This window comes from Emys orbicularis, chromosome 9 (genome assembly GCF_028017835.1).
Source record: "Emys orbicularis isolate rEmyOrb1 chromosome 9, rEmyOrb1.hap1, whole genome shotgun sequence".
In the NCBI taxonomy this organism is placed as follows: domain Eukaryota; kingdom Metazoa; phylum Chordata; order Testudines; family Emydidae; genus Emys; species Emys orbicularis.
This window is the reverse complement of record NC_088691.1, coordinates 37,478,058-37,504,352: the sequence shown is the minus strand read 5'-3', so window position 1 is coordinate 37,504,352 and position 26,295 is coordinate 37,478,058. Positions and strand designations below refer to the sequence as shown.

Sequence of the window (26,295 nt, the reverse complement as noted above, 5' to 3'; positions counted from 1 at the left end):
CCCACAGGTTGAAGTCGTACCTGCTCAGTAAGGTGGTTGGCTGGAAACTAGCCGACGAATAAAATTTTCTGCCAAAGGAGTCCAGTCTCCTGGCGTCTTTGTTTTTGGGGGTGGGGGTGGGCGCGGGCTGGCCCTGACGCTCTCTGTGGTTTACCGAGCGAGTTGGGTGCCGGGTGGGAATAAAGATATTCGTGGTCCTTCGCCGGCACAAAGTATTTCCTCTTGGCCTTCTTCGAGATTGGGGCCAAGGAGGCGGGAGTTTGCCACAGCGAGTTCGAAATGTTCGCAATACCTTGGTGCAGAGGCAGGGCCACGTAGCCCTGTGCCGAGGGAGACAGGACGTTAAAGAGGGAATCAGACGGACCCTCCATCTCCTCGGCCTGCAGCTGGAGGTTGGATGCCACCCACTTTAGCAGGTCCTGGTGTGTCTTGAAGTCCTCCTGCGGGACAGATGGCGGAGGCGCCACTATGGTGTCGTCCGGTGCCGGGGAGAGGGCCCGCACAGAGCCAGGCACCTCGGTCGGTGCCAGGGCGTCGAGATCGAGATCAGAGTCCTGGCACAGGTCCGCCGACTCGTGACCCGCCGACTTGTCCCGTGGGTGGCCGGAGGAGGCTGATGGAGCCTGGGACGCTCCGGCGACCGAACGGGCCTCCGTTTGGGCTGGCACCAATGGCCACGATGCCCACTGGCACCACTGTCCTTGCCACGGGGTCCCCTGCCATTGAGTCGGCTGAGTGCGCGATGGCAATATGTGTCCTGGCAGAATGGTGCATACCGAGGATGGGTGGATGGGTGCTGAGGCCGAGGTTGCCGAAGAACGCTCAGTGCCCCGGGAGCAGTAAGAGCGGTGTCTGTGACGTCGTCTCCCTCGGGACCAGGATCTCGACGTTGAGGAGCAGTACCCACGTGACGAACTGCTTCAGTACCCGTGACGGCAACGCGAAGCCCGGTGCCCTGACGCTGAGGTGCCCCGAGGGGAGCCTCTGGCGTGACGTCTAGTGGAGCGGGAGCTGGAACGGGAACGCCGACGTCTGTCCCGTCGAGAGTGGCTCCGGTACCCACGCTTCGCAGGTGAGCGTTCCCGGTGCCTATCTCGGTGCCTACACTCGCTGGCAGGCGGCGTAGAGAGTCCCTGCGACTCCCGTCCCGACGGCGGCTCGGATGGCCTGGCCGGCGTCGAGGGTGGCCAGGAGCTGCCAGAAGAGCGGCCACTGCGCGCCGAGCAGTGCGGGGAGCGATCCTCACAGTGGGAACTGCGGCTGCCCAGAGAGGTCTGGTGGGCACCCAAAGGAGGCTTGCTTCGCGACCTAGAGCCCGTACCCGTTTGCGAGCTCGGGACGGGCAGAGACATAATGTCCTTCGCAGCCTGCACCGCCTCCGGCATCGACGGCATCCGTACCGGTGGGGATGCTTGGGCTGTTAGTACCGGGCTGTTCTGCTCCACGCGAGTCGGAGCTCTTGAGCCCAGGGGGGACCAAGGGCTTCCCACTGCGGGACCAGCGACCCCCTTATCCTTATCGCAGCATCGTTGCGAGGCCGGGACCTTCCCTTGCTTTTTGGAGGGAGAGCGGCGCCGACTGGTCGAAGGGGCCTCGCTATGTAACGACGACGCGGCGGCTGGCGCCGAGTCCGATCTGTGTACCGGCGTTGGGGCCAGCGCCGACTCCATCAGGAGAGCTCGAAGTCTAAAGTCTCTCTCCTTCTTGGTCCTTGGCTTGAACGACCTGCAGATCTTGCAACGGTCGCTAATGTGAGTCTCACCCAGGCAGCGAAGACACTCAGCGTGAGGGTCACGCCTGGGCATAGAACGGCGACAAGAGTCGCATGACTTGAAGCCTGGGGCACGGGGCATGCCCCGAGCCCACTCTAACAACTGAAGGACGATCCACAAACAGTACCACTAAGGTTGAGAAGAAGGGCTGCAGCGGAGCTGGAGCACAAAGTTCCGACTACCTTCACTGGTGGCAAGAAGGAACTGAGGGTGGGGGGAGCCCGCGGCTCCCCTTATAGCGCGATATACAGGCGCCACTCCAGGGGTCGCCGGGGTGCTCCCCCAGTACAGGTACTGCTAAGGGAAAAACTTCCGGCACCGGTGCACATGGCGAGCACGCACACCTACTGTGGAATACACAGGAGCAATCACTCGAAGAAGAACTAATTATTTGCTCGATGTGGCACTAGTGAAGCATCAGAGGTTGTACTATGTCCAGTTTCAGACTCTTCACTTTAAGAAAGATGTGAATAACCTGGAAAGAACCCAGAGGAAACCAAGAACAATAACAACAAAAGAGGTTTAGAAAGCATTACACATGAGGAAACGTTGAAAGAACTGGGCCTGTTTAGCCTAGAGGAGAAAGCTGAAGGGGAATAATAACAGACTTCAAATATGTAAAATGTTGAAATAAAGAGTATGGTGATGAACATGCCCACTGAGGGTAGGACAAGAAGAAATCAGCTAGGTTTGTAGCCAGGGAGATTTAGGGTAGATATTAGGAAAAAATCTAACTATAAAAACAGTTAAGAATTAAAACAGGATATCAAAGGAGTGGTGAAATCCCCATCATTACAGGTTTTTAAGAAAAGGTTAGACAAACGCCGGTAAGAGATGGTTTAGGTATTCTTAATCCTGCCTCAGCATGAGGGATGGACTAGATGACCTCGAGGCCCCTTCCAGCCATGCATTTCTGTGATTCTCTCTCCTGTGCAGATTGGCTGTTTACTCCAACCCTCTTCCATCCAGTCTCTTCCCCTCAGCCTTGCTCCACCTCTCCTGTCCTTGCCTTCTCTCACTTGCCCTATCCTCCCTCCCTTTTGCGGCCCCTCTCTTTCTTTCTCTTTCCATTTAGCTAATTCTCTTCCAATACAATCCTACCAAAGGATTTAAATAACAAGCTCTCCAAGCCCCACATCCCAAAAAATCATGAAACAAACATGATGTTTGTTAACTATCACTGTTCATTCTGTTTGTGTTACATCCTTTCCTCCCAAATCTTTATCTCTCTTCTCTCTTTAGACTTAAGGCTTGTCTACATAGACATACACAGTTTGAAGCAAATTGGGGTGTAAATCTACCCTGCCTTAGCATGCTGCACACTAAGTGTCCATCTGGACTCTGCTGCCACACACTAACAATTCATAGACTCATAGACTTTAAGGTCAGAAGGGACTATCATGATCATCTAGTCTAACCTCCTTCACATTGCAGGCCACAGAACCTCACCCACTCATGCCTGTTCTGGATCCCTCACCTCTGGTTGAGTTACTGAAGTCCTCAAATCATGATTTAAAGATTTCAAGTTACAGAGAATCCACCATTTACACTAGTTTAAACCTTCAAGTGACCCGTGACCCATGCTGCAGTTCCTTAGTACACTTCAATCTACTCCCATTTCAAAGCAGGGTACACTAAGGAGCTGTTAGTGCAAAGCAACAGCATCCAGATGGAAACTTTACTCCAATTTGCTGCGGACTAAATGTCTTTGTAGACAAGCCTTAAAGGACCAGATTTTTACATAGAATTATGCACCTAACTCCCATTAGGTGCCTAATTCCCTAAAAAATAGTGCTCACTGGGGTAGGGATTGTCTATTACTCCATGTTTGTGCAGTGTGTAGCACAAAAGTGTCCTGTTCTTGGTTGGCCTGTAGGTATTGCTTTAGTTTTTATTTATTATTTGTATTAAAGGAAAATCCATAAAACCTGACTTTAACATTCCAATATACTACTGTTGGTTTACACTGGACATTTAATTAAATTATGTAACAGGTGAGGTTTATATTTATGGTAAATTCTAAGGCCAAATACTGCCTTAGAAATACTCACAAAGATTTGTGTGCACACACTTGAGGGCAGAATAATGTTTAAAGGGAACATAGTGCATATAGAGCAAGTATAAAATGACTGCCAATGTAAGTGATTGAAATAGTCTGCACAATTTTTATTTTACCACTTTTTGTATTCAAGGAGAAATATTTGCAAATGTGTGAATTATACACATGTATATAACGTCAATCAAAGAATTATAGTGAAATTGGGATAAATAAATAAATAAATAAGGTTGTCAAGTGATTAAAAAAATTAACCGCACTGTTAAACAATAATAGAATACCATTTAAATATTTTTGGATGTTTTTGACATTTTCAAATATATTGATTTCAATTATATCACAGAATACAAAGTGTACAGTGCTCACTTTATATTTATTTTTGATTACAAGTATTTGCACTGTAAAAAAATAAAAAATCATATTTTTCAATTCACCTAATACAAGTACTGTAGTGCAATCTCGTTATCATGAAAGTTGAACTTACAAATGTAGAATTATGTACAGAAAACTGCATTAAAAAATAAAGCAGTGTAAAATTTTAGAGCCTGCAAATCCACTCAGTCCTATTTCTTGTTCAGCCAATCACACAGACAAACAAGTTTGTTTACATTTGCAGAAGATAATGCTGCCCACTTCTTGTTTGCAATGTCACCTGAAAGTGAGAACAGGCGTTCCCATGGCACTGTTGTAGCTAGTATCGCAAGATATTTACATGCCAGATGCACTAAAGATTCATATGTCCCTTCATGCTTCAACCACCATTCCAGGGGACATGCGTCCATGTTGATGACGGGTTCTGCTTGATAACAATTCAAAGCACTGCAGAGCGATGCATGTTCATTTTCATTATCTGAATAAGATGCCAAGCAGAGGGTTGATTTTCTTTTTTTGGGGGTTCTGTAGTTTCTGCAATAAAAGTGTTGCTTTTTTAAGATTTCTGAAAGCATGCTCCACACCTCATCCCTCTCAGATTTTGGAAGGCACTTCAGATTCTTAAACCTTGGGTTGAGTGCTGTAGCTATCTTTAGAAATCTCATATTGGTACCTTCTTTGCGTTTTGTGAAATCTGCAGTGAAAGTGTTCTTAAAATGAACAAAATGTGCTGGGTCATCATCAGACTTCTAGAACATGAAATAGATGGCAAAATAGTGGTAAAACAGAGTAGGAGACATACAATTCTCCCCCAAGGAGTTCAGTCACAAATTTAATTAACACTTTTTTTTTTTTTAAATGGCATCATCAGCATGGAAGCATGTCTTCTGGAATGGTGGCCGAAGCATGAAGGGGCATACGAATGTTTAGCAGATCTGGCATGTAAATACCTTGCAATGCTGGCCACAAAAGTGCCATGTGAATGCCTGTTCTCACTTTCTGGCAGCATTATCTTCTGTAAATGTACACAAACTTGTTTGTCTTAGCGACTGGCTGAACAAGAAATAGGACTGAGTGGATTTGTAGGCTCTGAAGTTTGACATAGTTTTGTTTTTGAGTTATGTAACAAAAAAATCTACATTTTTAAGTTGCACTTTCAAGACAAAGATTACACTATAGTACTTGTATGAGGTGAATTGAAAAATACTATTTCTTTTATCATTTTTACAGTACAAATATTTGTAATAAAAATAATATACACTTTGATTTCAATTACAACACAGAATACATATTTCCTATGTGGGTAAGACTACAAAATATCCAAGATGCTGTTGTAAAGTAAGCTAAATCCTGCATTTAGAATCAATGGGAGTTTTGGGTGAGCAGAGAATGCAGGATGTGGCACTAAGGGTGAAATTCAGCCCGCAATCAAGTCAATGGTAGTTTTGTCATTAACTGGAATGAAACAAAGACTTATTTTCAGTTGATATTTTTATCTCTTTGCTCTTCATTATTCCCTTTTAAAATGACTTCCACACAGAAATTATGGCTTTTTAAAAAAATAATAGGTCTTTCCCTCATTTTACACCTTTGTTATGAGTTATGTAGTCTCTCTCTTTCCTTAGATATAAATTAAACTTTTTTTTCGCTTGTTCTCAAATGTGTTTACAGTAGTTATAATATAATACACATATATTGTATTTTAATTATTCATTATTAAATGCAACATTATTAGTAATGGTGTTAAGTTAATGTACACTGGCAAAACAGGAAAAGAAAAAGTGTACTGGATAAAATTAAGAACTGAACACAAAAGTTTTGCAGTCATTTCTTTTTATAAAGTGCCATACTACTCTGAAAAATGGATGTGTAAAAATGCACCTTTACACTAAATAGATCCGCTTCCTGCACATGGATACATTTTACAGACAGTTCTGCTGATTTCAGGAACAAAAGTGCCTTTTATTAGTGCTTCTTACTATATTAGCATTTTACACCCAGTGTTGCCAAGATGGAGTGAGCTGGAGGACTCTATTCCATTTATTACCAACATAATCAAATCAGTTACATCCATGCAAAACTACTGAAGAAAATGTGTTTACCACAGGTGTCACGGGGGGAGGCAGGAGGATTGATAATTTGAAAAGTGAGAAGCAACAAAGGGTCCTGTGGCACCTTTAAGACTAACAGAAGTATTGGGAGCATAAGCTTTCGTGGGTAAGAACCTCACTTCTTCAGATGCAAGTAATGGAAATCTCCAGAGGCAGGTATAAATCAGTGTGGAGATAACGAGGTTAGTTCAATCAGGGAGGGTGAGGTGCTCTGCTAGCAGTAGAGGTGTGAACACCAAGGGAGGAGAAACTGCTTCTGTAGTTGGATAGCCATTCACAGTCTTTGTTTAATCCTGATCTGATGGTGTCAAATTTGCAAATGAACTGGAGCTCAGCAGTTTCTCTTTGGAGTCTGGTCCTGAAGTTTTTTTGCTGTAAGATGGCTACCTTAACATCTGCTATTGTGTGGCCAGGGAGGTTAAAGTGTTCTCCTACAGGTTTTTGTATATTGCCATTCCTGATATCTGACTTGTGTCCATTTATCCTCTTGCGTAGTGACTGTCCAGTTTGGCCAATGTACATAGCAGAGGGGCATTGCTGGCACATGATGGCATATATAACATTGGTGGACGTGCAGGTGAATGAGCCGGTGATGTTGTAGCTGATCTGGTTAGGTCCTGTGATAGTGCTGCTGGTGTAGATATGTGGGCAGAGTTGGCATCGAGGTTTGTTGCATGGGTCGGTTCCTGAGTTAGAGTTGTTATGGTGCGGTGCGTGGTTGCTGGTGAGAATATGCTTAAGGTTGGCAGGTTGTCTGTGGGCGAGGACAGGCCTGCCTCCCAAGGTCTGTGAAAGTGAGGGGTCATTGTCCAGGATGGGTTGTAGATCACTGATGATGCGTTGGAGAGGTTTAAGCTGAGGGCTGTAGGTGATGGCCAGTGGAGTTCTGTTGGTTTCTTTTTTGGGCCTGTCTTGTAGCAGGAGGCTTCTGGGTACACGTCTGGCTCTGTTGATTTGTTCCTTTATTTCCTTGTGTGGGTATCGTAGTTTTGAGAATGCTTGGTGAAGATCTTGTAGGTGTTGGTCTCTGTCTGAGGGGTTGGAGCAGATGCGGTTGTACCTCAGTGCTTGGCTGTAAACGATGGATCGTGTGGTGTGTCCGGGGTGGAAGCTGGAGGCATGAAGGTAGGCATAGCGGTCGGTGGGTTTTCGGTATAGGGTGGTGTTAACGTGGCCATTGCTTATTTGTACTGTGGTGTCCAGGAAGTGGACCTCCCGTGTAGATTGGTCCAGGCTGAGGTTGATGGTGGGGTGGAAGCTGTTGAAATCATGGTGGAATTCTTCCAGGGTCTCCTTCCCATGGGTCCAGATGATGAAGATGTCATCAATGTAGCGTAGGTAGAGAAGGGGCGTGAGTGGACGAGAGCTGAGGAAGCGTTGTTCCAGGTCAGCCATAAAGATGTTGGCATATTGTGGGGCCATGCGGGTGCCCATAGCGGTGCCACTGGTCTGGAGGTATATATTGTCACCAAATTTGAAATAATTGTGCGTGAGGATAAAGTCACAGAGCTCGGCAATAAGTTGTGCTGTGTCATCATCAGGGATACTGTTCCTGACAGCTTGTATTCCATCTGTGTGTGGGATGTTTGTGTAGAGAGCCTCTACATCCATGGTGGCTAGGATGGTGTTTTCTGGGAGGTCACCAATGCATTGTAGTTTTCTCAGGAAATCTGTGGTGTCACGGAGATAGCTGGGAGTGCTGGTGGCATAGGGTCTGAGTAGGGAGTCCACATATCCAGACAGTCCTTCAGTGAGAGTGCCAATGCCCGAGATGATGGGGCGTCCAGGATTTCCAGGTTTGTGGATCTTGGGTAGTAGATAGAATAACCCCGGTTGGGGCTCTAAGGGTATGTTGATTTGTTCCTGTGTTAGTGTAGGGAGTGTCCTGAGTAGATGGTGCAGTTTCTTAGTGTATTCCTCAGTGGGATCTGAGGAAAGTGGCCTGTAGAATTTGGTATTGGAGAGTTGTCTGGCGGCCTCCTTCTGGTAGTCAGACCTGTTCATGATGACAACAGCACCTCCTTTATCAGCCTCTTTGATGATAATGTCAGGGTGGTTTCTGAGGCTGTGGATGGCATTGCGTTCTGCACGACTTAGGTTATGAGGCAAGCGATGTTGTTTTTCCACAATTTCTGCCTGTGCAACTACAGAAGCAGTTTCTCCTCCCTTGGTGTTCACACCTCTACTGCTAGCAGAGCACCTCACCCTCCCTGACTGAACTAACCTCGTTATCTCCACACTGATTTATACCTGCCTCTGGAGATTTCCATTACTTGCATCTGAAGAAGTGAGGTTCTTACCCACGAAAGCTTATGCTCCCAATACTTCTGTTAGTCTTAAAGGTGCCACAGGACCCTTTGTTGCTTTTTACAGATTCAGACTAACACGGCTACCCCTCTGATACTTGAAAAGTGAGATAGCACGAGTGTAACTGAAGGCCAAGTCTGAGGCCTGCTGAGTCTTTATTACTAGAAATGATGACTGAGAAGGAAAGATCCCAGCTCAACTCTATGATCACGGGTGGGGCTATATTTGAGATATCTTTTTTCTTGAAAAATGAACACCTTTGATATGTATATCAGTGAGAAAAACATGGAACTCCAAAATAAGATTCTTACAGAATTACTCTTCAGAGAAGAACCACACTTTATACATGTGGAAGTAGAATTAATGACATTTTCAGCTCCTCCTGGATTAGTGAAGCTATATATATAATAGTTTTTTTCTATTTTCAGTTCAGTTTGAAAGGTCACAATTTTTTACATTTTTATTCTTGGCAGAGTTTAGAACAGCTTATTTTAGTTCTCTCTTCTCCCAACTGAAAACACAAATATCACAATTTTCTTCTTCCCACTAGTGGTAGAGTCCCCTCGAAAGCCACATGCTTTTGTAAAACTAACCACTTGGCTTAAAACTTCTGAAGAATAAAAAGACAAACCAATTATAATGTATTTTCCAGAAATTCACTGCTAAGCACTGAAGAGTAAAAAGACATTCTATGTCTAAATATCCAGTAAGTCTGAAGGAAGATTAAGTAGTAGGGTTTAAACAAAATAAAAATGGGATTTCTCACTGTAATTTGACTTCTAGGAAATGCAAGGGCAAATATACAGTGAAGTCCTATATACTTTCACTGGAGTTAAATACACACATCTGAGGACAGATTTTGGCCATAATGCTTAATCTTGTTCATCTGAATACAATCTCCAGATCAGCCTACTTTTCCTCTAGCTACTGTATTATTTGGGTAGAATTACTTATTTCAGGTGCCCAACTTTAAGCTGCCACATTTCAAAATTTTATCATGGGATTTCAGGAAAGATAGATGCACGGATATATCTCATTATACTTGCTGTTGTTCGTGACCAATCTTTATACTGATGTGCTAGCGGAAACTTCCTATTATAGCAGCACTGCATAAATGACTTAGGAAAATGAACAATTTTAACTGTATTACAAATAATTAAAATGTGCTGTAGTTAAAGTTTAAAAAAAAAATAAGTTTATGTACTAAAGTTATGCTTTAAGAGCAGTTTGCATCCACTATACTGAAAATCCTGATAGTTAATGAATTAAAGCTTGTTTCTAGCAATATGGGTCTATATGGATCTACGTTCTACAGCTGTGTGGTAAATGGCTAAGTAGTATTGATAAGTCAAGGTAATTTGACTATTCCCTGGAGGCACAGTGTGATGTTCTGGTCATCTCTTTTCCCTACCGGATTCCCTACTTACATGTTATTTTGAAAAAACAAAATTATTAAAAAAAAAATACAAGTCAGACACATCGGCTGGCTGGGAATAATAGAATTTAGGTCCCAAAGGAGCTTTGGGGGATTCCATTAATCAGAGATATAAAGCTTATTTTGAAGGTTTCTAGCTTTTTGCCTCCTAAACTGCAATATTCTACCAAAAAGCTTAGTCTCTAGATTTCAGAATGATGCAAATGTTGGCATCACCAGTGACAACCATGCAGGTTTTTTATTTAATATTTTTCAAACATAGACCTGCCTGATTTCATGTAGTTTTTTGTGCATGTGTTAAATGTGCGGTATTTTTTCTCAGTTTGTTTTTTAAACAGGGAAAAGAACATTTTAATGCATACATAAATAAGAATCAAATCCAAATGTGGTTTTATAAGAATTATGAACTAACAGGTTGGAACAGAGGCCTGCAAATCAATAGCTCTCGATGAGAAAATAATGTAATCTGTTTCTAAACTGTCAATTAACCTGTCATTCTCTGTTATATGATCAAAACACACAGTCTATTTTATCAATGAGCACTTGGGGAAAAAACAACACTGAAAAGTTTGAAGCAAAAAACAATGTTGTATCACTGTTTTGTCAGTCTTTACTTACCAAGAACATAGTTCGGAAGTTGCTTAGATCACCAAAAAATTCCTCTATAGTTGTTGCTTTGGGATCAAAGGTAAAGTACTCTCCCAAATTCTCATATAACTTGGTCATGTTGTTATGCATGTTGGACAACTTTTCATACTGGTCTTGGGCGCTCTTAGTAAAGCTGTAAGTTTGTGTTAAGGAAGATCATGCAAATATAACCATCTCAGTGTTAAAACAAACAACAAAATAGCACAAAAATTAAGATTATATTCTCATTTAATCGATATTGCTCTATAATCCAACATGATTTTTACTGATTTTATTGGGGTGGGGGAGAATTATACGTACTCAGGAACATTTCATCACTGGTTTGCAAACTTCCCCTTGTTATGGCCTCTCGTCTAATGGTGAAGATCTTCCTGCTTAGTTACCTGAAAAAAGTAATACTAGACAGTATTAGAGACAAGATGAAACAATCCTGCCATAATGCAATGACTGCTGAGCCCCATTTTGCCTCTGTAATGTCTATGTGCCCTCCATGGGCGTAGGATTTTATATCCATTTGCACTGAATTGCATCTCATCACCCATAGCCAACTACTGAACTAATCTCTCACTTTGCGGTGTGATTACATCCTTCTGTGTGTGTATTATACCTCCAATTTTGAACACTGTTGAATTTACATTACACCAAATACCCCCAAAATAAAGACAAAGTAGCAATTTAGGGTGCTGAGAGGTGGAGATTTTTCACCTTTTTTTTTTCTTTTAAAGATTAGTTGGTTTAAAAAAACTTCTTGAAATCCTAAGTGTTCTGGACTAGCAGGAAGCATCAAGCATAACAAGACAAGCGTTACTGCCTAAAGAAAGACTAGATGCTTTACAACTGTGGCAGAAGTGGCTTGCTGGACTACATTTGAGAATCACTACTTGAAATGTGCAACATTTACAACAATGAACATAAAATAGCTAGTGCAAATGGACACTTTAAGCTGTCAATAAGACACTCTCATAGATTCATAGATTCTAGGACTGGAAGGGACCTCGAGAGGTCATCGAGTCCAGTCCCCTGCCCGCATGGCAGGACCAAATACTGTCTAGACCATCCCTGATAGACATTTATCTAACCTACTCTTAAATATCTCCAGAGATGGAGATTCCACAACCTCCCTAGGCAATTTATTCCAGTGTTTAACCACCCTGACAGTTAGGAACTTTTTCCTAATGTCCAACCTAGACCTCCCTTGCTGCAGTTTAAGCCCATTGCTTCTTGTTCTATCCTCAGAGGCTAAGGTGAACAAGTTTTCTCCCTCCTCCTTATGACACCCTTTTAGATACCTGAAAACTGCTATCATGTCCCCTCTCAGTCTTCTCTTTTCCAAACTAAACAAACCCAGTTCTTTCAGCCTTCCTTCATAGGTCATGTTCTCAAGACCTTTAATCATTCTTGTTGCTCTTCTCTGGACCCTTTCCAATTTCTCCACATCTTTCTTGAAATGCGGTGCCCAGAACTGGACACAATACTCCAGCTGAGGCCTAACCAGAGCAGAGTAGAGCGGAAGAATGACTTCTCGTGTCTTGCTCACAACACACCTGTTAATACATCCCAGAATCATGTTTGCTTTTTTTGCAACAGCATCACACTGTTGACTCATATTTAGCTTGTGGTCCACTATAACCCCTAGATCCTTTTCTGCCGTACTCCTTCCTAGACAGTCTCTTCCCATTCTGTATGTGTGAAACTGATTTTTTCTTCCTAAGTGGAGCACTTTGCATTTGTCTTTGTTAATCTTCATCCTGTTTAACTCAGACCATTTCTCCAATTTGTCCAGATCATTTTGAATTATGACCCTGTCCTCCAAAGCAGTTGCAATCCCTCCCAGTTTGGTATCATCCGCAAACTTAATAAGCTTACTTTCTATGCCAATATCTAAGTCGTTAATGAAGATATTGAACAGAGCCGGTCCCAAAACAGACCCCTGCGGAACCCCACTCGTTATGCCTTTCCAGCAGGATTGGGAACCATTAATAACAACTCTCTGAGTACGGTTATCCAGCCAGTTATGCACCCACCTTATAGTAGCCCCATCTAAATTGTATTTGCCTAGTTTGTCGATAAGAATATCATGCGAGACCGTATCAAATGCCTTACTAAAGTCTAGGTATACCACATCCACAGCTTCTCCCTTATCCACAAGACTCGTTATCCTATCAAAGAAAGCTATCAGATTGGTTTGACATGATTTGTTCTTTACAAATCCATGCTGGCTGTTCCCTATCACCTTACCACCTTCCAAGTGTTTGCAGATGATTTCCTTAATTACTTGCTCCATTATCTTCCCTGGCAAAGAAGTTAAACTAACTGGTCTGTAGTTTCCTGGGTTGTTTTTATTTCCCTTTTTATAGATGGGCACTATATTTGCCCTTTTCCAGTCTTCTGGAATCTCTCCCGTCTCCCATGATTTTCCAAAGATAATAGCTAGAGGCTCAGATACCTCCTCTATTAGCTCCTTGAGTATTCTAGGATGCATTTCATCAGGCCCTGGTGACTTGCAGGCATCTAACTTTTCTAAGTGATTTTTAACTTGTTCTTTTTTTATTTTATCTGCTAAACCTACCCCCTTCCCATTACCATTCACTATGTTAGGCATTCCTTCAGACTTCTCGGTGAAGACCGAAACAAAGAAGTCATTAAGCATCTCTGCCATTTCCAAGTTTCCTGTTACTGTTTCTCCCTCTTCACTAAGCAGTGGGCCTACCCTGTCTTTGGTCTTCCTCTTGCTTCTAATGTATTGATAAAAAGTCTTCTTGTTCCCCTTTATTCCCGTAGCTAGTTTGAGCTCATTTTGTGCCTTTGCCTTTCTAATCTTGCCCCTGCATTCCTGTGTTGTTTGCCTATATTCATCCTTTGTAATCTGTCCTAGTTTCCATTTTTTGTATGACTCCTTTTTATTTTTTAGATCATGCAAGATCTCGTGGTTAAGCCAAGGTGGTCTTTTACCACATTTTCTATCTTTCCTAACCAGCGGAATAGCTTGCCTTTGGGCCCTTAATAGTGTCCCTTTGAAAAACTGCCAACTCTCCTCAGTTGTTTTTCCCCTCAGTCTTGATTCCCATGGGACCTTACCTATCAGCTCTCTGAGCTTACCAAATTCCGCCTTCCTGAAATCCATTGTCTCTATTTTGCTGTTCTCCCTTCTACCCTTCCTTAGAATTGCAAACTCTATGATTTCATGATCACTTTCACCCAAGCTGCCTTCTACTTTCAAATTCTCAACGAGTTCCTCCCTATTTGTTAAAATCAAGTCTAGAACAGCTTCCCCCCAGTAGCTTTTTCAACCTTCTGAAATAAAAAGTTGTCTGCAATGCAGTCCAAGAATTTGTTGGATAGTCTGTGCCCCGCTGTGTTATTTTCCCAACATATATCCGGATAGTTGAAGTCCCCCATCACCACCAAATCTTGGGCTTTGGATGATTTTGTTAGTTGTTTAAAAAAAGCCTCATCCACCTCTTCCACCTGGTTAGGTGGCCTGTAGTAGACTCCTAGCATGACATCACCCTTGTTTTTTACCCCTTTTAGCCTAACCCAGAGACTCTCAAGACTTCCATCTCCTATGTCCATCTCTACCTCAGTCCAAGTGTGTACATTTTTAATATATAAGGCAACACCTCCTCCCTTTTTCCCCTGTCTATCCTTCCTGAGCAAGCTGTATCCATCCACACCAACATTCCAATCATGTGTATTATCCCACCAAGTTTCAGTGATGCCAACAATGTCATAGTTGTATTTATTTATTAGCACTTCCAGTTCTTCCTGCTTATTACCCATACTTCTCGCATTTGTATATAGGCATCTAAGATACTGGTTTGATCTTTCCTCCCAGTTTTGTCCTGACCCTCCTTTCTCTCTGCCAATATAGCCTCATTAATTTGAAGTCAGAGGTTCAAAAAACAAACACAAACTGTCCTTGGATGTGGTAGAAAACATGAGTGATATAAACAACAAAGAATTAGAAATGATATAAAAATTGTCAATCTCTCCTCAAAAGCAGATTGGGAATGAAATGGTAGGGATGTTTACAGGACTCAAGAATGCACAGTATCTGCGCATTGTTTAAAATGTCACAAGTCTGTTGTATGCTGAAGTATACTGCACATATTTATTAGTAACTGAAGAGGGGCTAGAAATCAAGTAGAGATCCACTTGACCTTCACAACAGCTTTCATTAGAAATTTGGTATAATTATCACTTCAAATGAAAGGAAGTCATTTTATATGTAAACACAATATAATCTATTTTCAGAAAAACATATCCGAGAATATTTATTGGTTAACACACGTTATTAAGGGAAGAATTAATAGGGAGTTTCTCCCTTCCCTCCTCCCCCCCCTCAAAGGTTATTAACAGCTTCAATACACTTCTCTCTTTTGTTGTTTGTTTTAAGATCAGACACTCTCTACCTTTTAAACTGTTAGCCCATGGTTAAACAAGTTCCTCTGACCCAGAACTTCAGTTGATGAAATTGCTGTGTTGCACATAAAAAAACACCCAACCCACAAACCAAACAATCAGACAGAGAAGTAATCAAGTTGTGACACCCATGAATAAAGGTAAGGAAATCCAGGCTGAAACTCAATTCTTAACATTTTCATTATACTTAGGTATTGGTGATACCTCAAAAGCCTATGCAATCTTAGAAACCTCATGCAATGCAATACCAAAGTGAAAAGTGCTCTATTGAAAAAAGTTCTAATATTTTGCTTGAATTTTCCTTGTTTGTGACTAAGTGAGGGAATCAAACCCCTCACTTAAATACAACATTCTAAGAACAACATAGAGAAGTCCATGCAAGAGAGACCACCTCTTTCTAGGCAAACTATATTTCCAAATCATTTCAAACATATCAATTCTATTTCATCTTTCTTCGAAGCCTTTCAATGGCTTTTAAGACTAATTTTACTGTAAATCATATGCAAATATTTTTTTGGAAAGAGGGGAAATGACCATGTAAGTTTTATTCCATACAAAGCTTGCTGGTACATCGAAGATATGTTTTCCTGCTGTATGTACATTACTGCTACAACTTAATGAGTGAGACACTTTAAGGTTTGAAATAAGAACTGCATTTATTGATAAACTGTGTGTCCAACTTGGAGCACCCTTTTGGTCTAATCCTGGCATTTTCTACATTTTTAAACTTAACAATACTGAGCATTATGCAGTATATAAATTGTTACAGAAGAAAAGAATTCCACAGATCTACAAACAAAAACATAATCTCTTTTTCTATCACTGACAAGGTACTTCAGAGGTATTAGTAGTATGTCAAAATGCTAGAATGCATGTTTCCTTACCAAACACACACAAAATAAAATCACTATTATCTGCAAACAAAGCAAAAAAGAGGAAAATTGGTTAGATTACAAGGTGGATGAGACATACCCACAAAGTTTGTTTACAACAGAAACCTGGGCATAAAAAACACTACATTGAAGAAGCAAATGGGCTATTTATGGTCAGTTTTTCGCAACTAGTACTTATGTTCCACCGTGCCCTGCCTATACACTGTATGTATAATTCTTATCAGGAAAAAATGACTAAGACAACTTAAACTACACAAGATTTTCTTTATAAGGTCTTGAAATGTTCAGGTTGCTCTTTGTGTTTTATGGAGTGCTACATAATGTTTTTTCCTGCTAGTTTCTAACATCCATTGACATAAAAAAATATAAACCAGTAAGATGGGGGGAAAAGGTGCATCTTAATGTAGTATAAACTAATCACATTTTTAAAATAGTAAAAACTTCCATGCTAACCCTAAACTAGAGGTTGTGAGCCTTTTTTAGGTACATATATATCAGCAATGCCTACTGCTTTCCAATTCAGTTGTCCACAATTTACCCACAGTGGAGCTTGGACTGCTACAAACTCTCATTTTACATAAGACTGTGATTTGGAGTAGCTCTGTCTCCACTAAAATTTAGGATATACACAAATTAATGAGAGGTTGGCATTGACAATGCATCAGGGCCTAGCACATTTGTGGGCAGCAATGGCACATTCCTGGATTGAGGGTTTCACACAGCCTAGAGAATTTCTTATTAAAGCCTGAATTACCTCTGCTGGTACACACATTAGTGGCTGTGAGCCACTGTCCTGAACAACCTACTCAGCAAACTTCTCTTGGGAAAAAATATACGTTAGCTTACACAATTCTACAAGTTCCTTCTATCCTCCCCTTAACAAAATAAGCTGTGGGAGGACTGTGGGAATGGAATTCTTCTTCCGCCAATGCAGTGGGCAGGAAAAGGGACACTTCTGCAGTCACTCCTACAGCCACTGGGCTTCAGTAGCAGCCATGGTCCATGGAACTACCTGCCATGAAGTTTGACCCTTTGCACAAGGCTCTGCTGAGTTCTCATTCATGGCCTTTTCTCTATCTGTCTACCCAAAACTGTGCAGTGGAACTACAATACTCACTCTGTGTTTTGGCCATTGTGTTGCTGTAATGGAATTTCAAGGGCATATTTTTACCATGAGTTAACTCATCACCTTACAGAAAATAAAGCAACGTATTAAAGATGTGAGGAACTACAAAGTTACATACATTGTTATATTCCCTCAAAAATTAGTGTTATATTATCAACAAGCATAGATCACCCCAAAATACTTAAAGCCAATAAAAATTGTTATCACCAAAAAAGTGAACGTGCATGCATCATTTGAAGAATAAGGAACTGAGATGCAAAATCTGAAAATACGAAGCTATTAAAACTATAGATAATAACAGTATTGTTATTATAACTCAACAAACTCCTTTTCCTAATACAGCCTTGAGTTTAAAACCTGATTCCTGAAGTTTAAAACCTGAAGTTGATGGAAGTTTTGCCACTGACTTCAATGTACTGCCTTTTCTTGACTGTTAAGATTATATATTTTGAAGATGATTGCTCAAGCAACAAGTGAAGGGAATTTTATTTGCCAGTGTCTCTGCTTGTCTGTACCACAAATTCTTTTGGGTGGTGCCCTGTTCCACTCTATGTCACTTTACCATGGTAGAACACTGACTGATGTTAAGCACCTTCTTTCTAGAAGTGTGCATGAGCATTAGCATAGTTTTCGTGTAGCAAGACAGCGATGGAAACTTGAGTTATTTCTCAGTTGAAGAGGACTGTTGTAGGTTTTATATACTGTCTCCTTAAGCACAAGGATGATAACTAACGACAACCAGTCATCTCTTTTGTCTGGCTCCAATAAGGTTTAGGATGTTAAACCCACCTACCTACAACTGCAATGTCATGTTTAGTATCATGTCAGATAAGTGGCATACCTGGCTACCTCTTTAAACATCTGAGCTAAGGACTTTTACAGCCCTAAGCAAACTGTAAAATGACTACTTCCATGAATGTTTTGGCTCCATGAAGTGGTTTTTTCCCCCCACGAAAGCTTATGCCCAAATAAGTCTGTAAGTCTTTAAGGTGCCACAGGACTCCTCGTTGTTTTTATGGATACAGACTAACAAAGCTACACCTCTGATGAATGTTTTGCTGCGGTCTTTGCTTAATTTTCAGCCTTGATTTTGCTAGGTTTCTAGACAAATTCCACATGTTCCACAGGAACATGATTTCTATTTTGGGGCATGTGGGGAAAAGAGGGTATTTGTTACATTAGCTGTTTCATTCCTCAGGCTAGAAAATACTCCACCAAGCTAATAACACAACTGTATCTGATCACCAGCTATGTAACATTCCATACATTATCCACAGTAAAGCTTTGAATTTTATATTTTATTAGGTCACAGATAAAGAGTTTAGTATATGCATTTTATATACCCTTCAGTCTACTTCCTTCTCTCATTTTAATTTTAATATTACTGCAGATGGCAACTGCTTTTAAATCAGAGTTTGAGAATTTCTGAGTACCAAATTAGAATGTTTGAAGTGGCATTATTTTAGTCTAGAATAACAACAACAACAACAACAATAATAAAAGAGATCATTTAAAAGCCATCTGTTTCCTTCTGATTTTCAACTACACTTAACCTTCAGATAGAACATAAAATAAAAGGTTCAGTAAATGAAATGAAAAAAAAAAACCACCAATGAATTTTATTAGATAATATAGTATTACTCATTGCATGACTTCTCCCCAAATAACTCTAATGTAACCTCAAATATAAGCATTCAGTTAAACAAGCCATATTATATAAGTAAGGCTACATTTATGTCACAGAGGTCATGGAAGTCAGGGAATCCGTGACTTCCAGAGACCTCAGACATTCTCTGCTTCAGCTACAGGGGCTGCAGGACTCTGGAGCTGGCAGCCAGCAGGGCCCTGGCAGCAGGGGCAGCTCTAACTTTTTTGCTGCCCCAAGCAGCAAAAAAAAAGCGCCACCCCCCGAGCCCCCCCCCCCCGCCGAGCGTCGCGCTGCCGGAACCCCCCCCCCCAGCGCTGCCCCCCCCCGCCGAGCGCCGCGCTGCCGGACCCCCCCCGAGCGCCGCGGCCTGCGCCGTCCCCCCGCCGAAGCCCGAGCCTGCCCGCCGAGCGCCGCGCCGCCGGAGCGACCCCCCCAGAATGCCGCGCCGCGCTGCCCCCCCGCCGAGCGCCGCGCCGCCAGAGCGCCCCCCCCCCCACGGAATGTCGCGCCGCGCCGCCGGAACCCCCCCCCCCCGAGCGCCGCGGCCCGCGCTGCCACGCCGCCGGAGCGCCCCACGCCGAGCGCCGCCGGAGCGCCCCCGCCCCCCCCGCGGAATGCCGCGCCACGCTGCCCCCCCCCCGCCACCCCAAGATTGGCCGCCCCAAGCATGTGCTTGGTTGCCTGGTGCCTGGAGCCGGCCCTGCCTGGCAGGGTTCCAGAGACAGGCGACAGCAGCGACAGGGGGCCCCCTGCAAGGTTCCAGCGACATGTGACAGACTCCTGAAGGGGTCCTTCTCAGGGTTCCAGTGACGAGCAACAGCCTTGTGCGGAGGGAGGGGGACACCTCGGGGAGTGGCTGGGGGTGTCCCGTTTTCTCTTTGGGAAATATGGTTATCCTGCAGCTCCCAGTCGCCGTGGGAAGAGGGGTGAAAAGAAATGTTCAGTCATTTCATCAATGAGCTTCACACTTGGAAACCTACAAAATGACTGTCATTTGCTGGCATTTTACCAAAGTCCTGAAGAAGCTCACTAAATTAAGCAACTGATGGATATACATGCCACACTATTGCATACTGTCAAACATACAATAATAATTATCGCCCAGTGAGCACAAAGTGTGATTTTGAATCGCTATATGCCTGTGGTGGGAAAATCACCTCTGCTACCTTGAGGTCTATTGGTTTCTTTCATATAATACATAAATCAGAAATGGGGATAGGGAAGTCAAGTTCAAAGAACAAAAATTGAAGGTCCAGCTTTGAGGGGAGGTTTACTTCAAGTTCAAGAACATGTTCCTAGTTTTCTAAATCTCTCTGCAATTTGGGTCTGAGCTGCCACATCTTCAGTAACCCTGACATTGCATATTTGAAGGAATGACAGGGATAATCAAAGCAAGTAAAAGATTGGCAAGAGCTGGAGACAGAGGTTTCATAGTAGCCTGTCCATGTTCACAGAACTCCCTTCCTGAAGATATCAGGAATCTCACCAATTTCAAACCTAAACGTAAGACCTATTTGTAATGCCCTAGCTGTGTATCATCAATTAAAAACACAAAAATCTGGTAATTTGCCTCTCCACCACAGATTGGAGGTGGAGTAGAAAGAACAATCAAAATTGTGGTCACATTGGCTGGGAGTGTGAAGTGTGCAATGAAAAGAGATCAGAGTACTAGCATCTTTCCTTCCCCCTGTGACCAGCCAATTCAATAGGACAAGGGGAAAAAGAAGCCCGCCGGAGGCCCCTGAAGACCCCACCCCTGTGATAACAATTAAAAAAAAAAAAGTTACTCTGATAGCTCCTCACAGCTACTTATTATAGGAGACTCTGAAATAAAAGAATGAAGCTAGAGACATATTCCATTGGGAGATTTTCCTTTTCACACTTGGTTTTTTGAAGTTTGTGGCTACAAGAAGATAAAAATAAGTGCATCTTAACAGAGGTGGGCAGGAGGCATTATACTACAGATGACTATGCAATTACCAGTGAAAAGCAAGGCACCACCGACGAGGTAAACTGAGGTCTGTGGGGAAGTAAGGGACAAGACATCCTACTCCTAAAATATCTGCTGTGGCAAGCTTCTTGCTCTACTGCCTGGAGAACAAAGAATCAAAGCGCAAACTGGAGTAAATAAACTGGCACTGAGATGATGAAGAAGTAAGCAACAGTCAGTGGGGATTCCAAAGCAGCACAGGCAAAAATAAAGAATTCTGATTTTTTATCCACTATTTTCCCATTCATTATGTTCAGAATGTACTTGCTGTTTGAAGGATTGTCACTATACAGAACACACTTTGGAACTGTTATAGGAAGACATGGAACCATTATTAAATATGGAAAATACTACTTTTTGTTATAAATCTTCAGAGGGTTTCTCGCGAATTTGTGCAAACCTGCCTTTATGGATCCACTAAGGACCTGTACATTTTCAAATGTCTGCTTTGTGGTTAGGGGAAATAAAGAAAACAACTCAGTACAAGGACTGGTTGGGCATCATTCCTCCTGCCCCTCCCCTGCCAAGTTAGGAAAGGAAGCATATAAAATGTCAGTAGGTGAGTAGGTGAAAAATATTAAGCACCCAATTCTGCATTTGGCAGTGTTTTGTCAATTTGATTCATTATCACTGTTTGATGGCAAACAACACTATACAACTGAATAGTGACTACCACCCCATGCTGGAAAATAAGTGTATCATTACACTTCAGTTTCACTACGGAAACCTAATAATGAAACAGCTTTGAGAGTTGTTGCCGGGTTTGAATAACTGATGACCCATTTGCTATTTCTAAAATATACTTTAAAGTCGTATTGCTTAGGAACACAGTGAGGAAATATTTTTCTTTATAACTGTAGATTGCTAAATTATAATCAGGTGAAGGTCAAGCAAAATATGTCTATGAACTATATAACAATGTAATGATGAAACACCCCACCATTTTCTCCCTTAATGCTAAAGGCAGCAAGAGAGAAAATATGCAGGTGAGTATTCATCTACCTGCCTCTGTCATTTTTATGCAATGATTTCATAGTTTGTAATAGCTAAATTTATTATTCAATTAGGTATTCCATACTCTTAATTGAATGATAGCCTCACTGTACCGACAATGGCACCCTCTCTCAGGACATTCAAAATCTCAGATAATGAAGTTTAATTATAGCACATGATCAAAATTTTCATGATAAAGTCTGTTTTTCGAGCTTTCCAATTTGATTGTAGAAGTCTGCTCTGAGCTGAACTAGAGAATATAAAATGTTTATTGGGGAGCAATTTTTGTAATATACATAAATGTAATGCTTGATTTCCAGAAGTTCTGAGCACCCACATCTCTCATTGACTTCAACAGGAGCTGTGAATGTTTGGCTCTTCTGAAAATCACAATCACAGATACAAAAAGGCAAGCTAAAAATTCATTACTTTTGGATATATTTTGTAATGACCTAGTATTACAAAAGTTTCAGAAGTGTGACAGTGCACAAAGTAGCACATCTGCCCTGTACCATGAGAGCATCAAGATGCTCTCCCCATATTAACAGAGATGCATCCGTGGCTCTGGTTAACATTGGCATTGGTTGAAGGAAGGGAATTCCTGCAGCTATGTGCTTCCACTAGTTTAGTGAGGGTTTTGCCTATTGAAGAACTGACACCTGTTTGTCTAGGTTGTGTCTGTTCGGCAAGTAAACTGATCTGAGCCATCCCTGGAAACCGCGAAGGTGAGATCTCACATGTTCTGTGACAAAAGTGCAAGATGCCAAGTGACCTAGAAGTTGAAGACTATTTCTGACTGAAGGCTCCCTTGAATAATTCTGACAAGGTTTGACTATGTTATGAATCTGTCCATGGGAAGGAAGGCCCTGCATGCTAAGGAATCTAGGGATGCCCCTACAAATTGTACATTCTATAGGGGAGTTTGTATGGATTTTCCCACATTCAACTGACAATCTAAGTCCAAGAACAGAAAAAAGTGCCTTCTGTGTGGTGGCCAACACCTCTTGGTACAACTGACCTGAACAACCAGTCGTCGAGGTACGGGATACTCTGATTACCTGACGATGCAGACAGGCAGCCACTACTGATAGAACCTTTCAAAATGATCTCGGAGCTGATGGTAGTTCAAATGGGAGTACCTAATACTGAAAATCCTTGCCTATGACAAAACAAAGGAATCTTCTGTGGGACAGGTGTATCACTACATGGAAGAATGAGTCTTGAAGGTCGAGGGCTGAAAAGCAATCCCCTGAATTTAGAGAAGGAATTATAGCTGTCAGTCACCATCCATCCTGAACTTTTAAGACCACACAGATTTGTTTAGGAGTCTTAAATGTAAGACTTGTCTCCACCAATGGTTTTTCTTTGGCACAAGGAAGTCGTAGAAGTCCTGTCCCTTGTGCTGAGCGGAGACTGGCTCTATCACTCTGATACAAAGAAGGGAGTTTATTTCCTGTCTTAGTAAGAGCTCAAGAGCGGGGTCCCTGGAGAGGGCCAAGGAAGAGGAATGAGGAGAAGGAAGGGAGATAAAATAAAAGGGGTAGCCTGCTGATATTATTTTCAGCACCCACTTGTCTGAGGCGATACACTCCCATGCTTATCAGAAATGGAAGAATCAGACCCAAATGGGGGGAAGCAGGCAAACAGTTGCAGCTGACAGATTAAGGAGAGAGGAGGAGCCGAACCCTCAACAATCTCATCAAAAATGCTGCTTCAAAGACGAAGTTGGCTGCGAAATTGTGTCAGGTGGGTTAGAATCTCTCTCTTTGGAGTCTATGTCTCTTTCTTGGAGGTTCCATTGGTCTCTGAAACCCAAAGAATTGCATCGGGTGGGATTTTGAGGCCATTTGCAATCTACTGAATTTTCTTTTGCTCCCAAGTCTTTAAGAGAATGTAATGACTTAGTATTCTAGGCAAAAAACTTCAGTCCATCAAATGGGAGATCCTCTACTGTATTCTGGACTTCTCTGGGGAAACCTGACAACCAGAGCCAGGATGCCCTGTGCATCATCACTGCTGTGGAGATGGAATGGGCTGCGGTATCTGCAGCTTCCAAAGGCTCCTGGCCAGTAACTGTCCTGCAGCAATGATACCCTGAAATTCTTCCCTTTGGTGTGGAGGAAAGGGTTCAATGGAGTAAAAGAACCAAATTTTACACAATTTGTAAAGTTATATTTGGCTACCAGTGCCTGGTAATTTGTGATGTGGAAGTATAAGGTTGCAGATGAGAGACTTTTTTCCCTAGAAGATCCAGATCTTCTGATCTCTGTCGCACAGAATGGACTTACACCAGTATTATTTTTGCCCCATTCACTCTCTGAATCAACTACCAGACAGTTGGGTGCAGTGTGGGAAAATAGGAACTCAGAGTTCTTGATGCATCCAAGGGTGCTAAAGGAGTTGGCGGATGAGATTGCAGAGCCATTAGCCATTATTTTTGAAAACTCATGGCGATCGGGGGAGGTCCCGGATGACTGGAAAAAGGCTAATGTAGTGCCCATCTTTAAAAAAGGGAAGGAGGAGGATCCGGGGAACTACAGGCCAGTCAGCCTCACCTCAGTCCCTGGAAAAATCATGGAGCAGGTCCTCAAGGAATCAATTATGAAACACTTAGATGAGAGGAAAGTGATCAGGAACAGTCAGCATGGATTCACCAAGGGGAAGTCGTGCCTGACTAACCTGATTGCCTTCTATGATGAGATAACTGGGTCTGTGGATGAGGGGAAAGCAGTGGATGTGTTATTCCTTGACTTTAGCAAAGCTTTTGATACGGTCTCCCACAGTATTCTTGCTGCCAAGTTAAAGAAGTATGGGCTGGATGAATGGACTGTAAGGTGGATAGAAAGCTGGCTAGATCGTCGGGCTCAACGGGAAGTGATCAATGGCTCCATGTCTAGTTGGCAGCCAGTTTCAAGCGGAGTGCCCCAAGGGTCGGTCCTGGGGCCGGTTTTGTTTAATATCTTTATTAATGATCTGGAGGATGGTGTGGACTGCACTCTCAGCAAGTTTGCCGATGACACTAAACTAGGAGGTGTGGTAGATACACTAGAGGGTAGGGATCGGATACAAATGAGATAAATATAAATAAATTAGAGGATTGGGCCAAAAGAAACCTGATGAGGTTCAACAAGGACAAGTGCAGAGTCCTGCACCTAGGACGGAAGAATCCCATGCACAGCTACAGACTAGGGACCGAATGGCTAGGTAGCAGAAAAGGACCTAGGGGTCACAGTGGACGAGAAGCTGGATATGAGTCAACAGTGTGCTCTTGTTGCCAAGAAGGCTAACGGCATTTTGGGCTGTATAAGTAGGGGCATTGCCAGCAGATCGAGGGACGTGATCGTTCCCCTTTATTCGACATTGGTGAGGCCTCATCTGGAGTACTGTGTCCAGTTTTGGGCCCCACACTACAAGAAGGATGTGGAAAAATTGGAAAGAGTCCAGCGGAGGGCAACAAAAATGATTAGGGGTCTGGAGCGCATGACTTATGAGGAGAGGCTGAGGGAACTGGGATTGTTTAGTCTCCAGAAGAGAAGAATGAGGGGGGATTTGATAGCAGCCTTCAACTACCTGAAGGGGGGTCAAAGAGGATGGAACTCGGCTGTTCTCAATGGTGGCAGATGACAGAACAAGGAGCAATGGTCTCAAGTTGCAGTGGGGGAGGTCTAGGTTGGATATTAGGAAACACTATTTCACTAGGAGGGTGGTGAAGCACTGGAATGCGTTACCTAGGGAGGTGGTGGAGTCTCCTTCCTTGGAGGTTTTTAAGGCCCGGCTTGACAAAGCCCTGGCTGGGATGATTTAGTTGGGAATTGGTCCTGCTTTGAGCAGGGGGTTGGACTAGATGACCTCCTGAGGTCCCTTCCAACCCTGATATTCTATGATTCTATGATTCTATGGGAACATAATACTTTTTATCATCTCTCTTACACATAGGTATTAGTGTGGCCGGGATTTGCCAAATCGTTTTTGCACGTTCCAGCAGAGCCTCACTGATAGGAAGGTGTAGCAGAGTGAAGAATATCAAACAGTTCATGTAGTGATTCTTTTGCCTCCACGAGAGGTATCTACAGGGAGTCTGCCACCCATTCAATGAGGTCTTGAAATTGCCAAATATCACTGGTGATAGACAGAGGAGAAGGCATTACCGCCTCATCTGGTGATGAGGAGAAGATGGTGGTCTGATGGGCAGCTTATTTGTCTGCCCTAGCCTCTTGATCCTTGAATGTATCCTCCAGTTGAGTGGTATGCCAGGAAGGAGAACCCTGAGTCTCCCTATCATCTCAATGGGAGAGGGTCAGGGTCCTGGAGAACAGTTGGTGATAAGCTGCCCAGGAGTCCCAATATGGTGATTGAGAACCATATGGGGGAAAGGGGCCATCCAGGGTTGTTCTCACCAAGAATGATGAGCTCCTCAGAAATCCTCCCAGTCTCTTCAAGAAAGGGGTTTTGTAAGTGAGTTCATAGGAGAATCCTGAACAAAGATTGAGGATACTGAAGGGAGGTCTCCATCACTGACCTC

At 42.8% G+C, this 26,295-nt stretch overlaps 1 protein-coding gene across 1 annotated transcript in view; it reads right to left on the bottom strand.

The window, feature by feature from the left end:
• Positions 1-26,295, bottom strand: part of DIAPH2 (diaphanous related formin 2) — a 908,304-nt gene that overhangs the window by 205,319 nt on the left and 676,690 nt on the right. Inside the window, exon 24 of the mRNA XM_065411177.1 lies at positions 10,672-10,836. Within this exon, the coding sequence (XP_065267249.1) occupies positions 10,672-10,836 (165 nt within the window). The remainder of the gene's footprint in view (positions 1-10,671; positions 10,837-26,295) is intronic.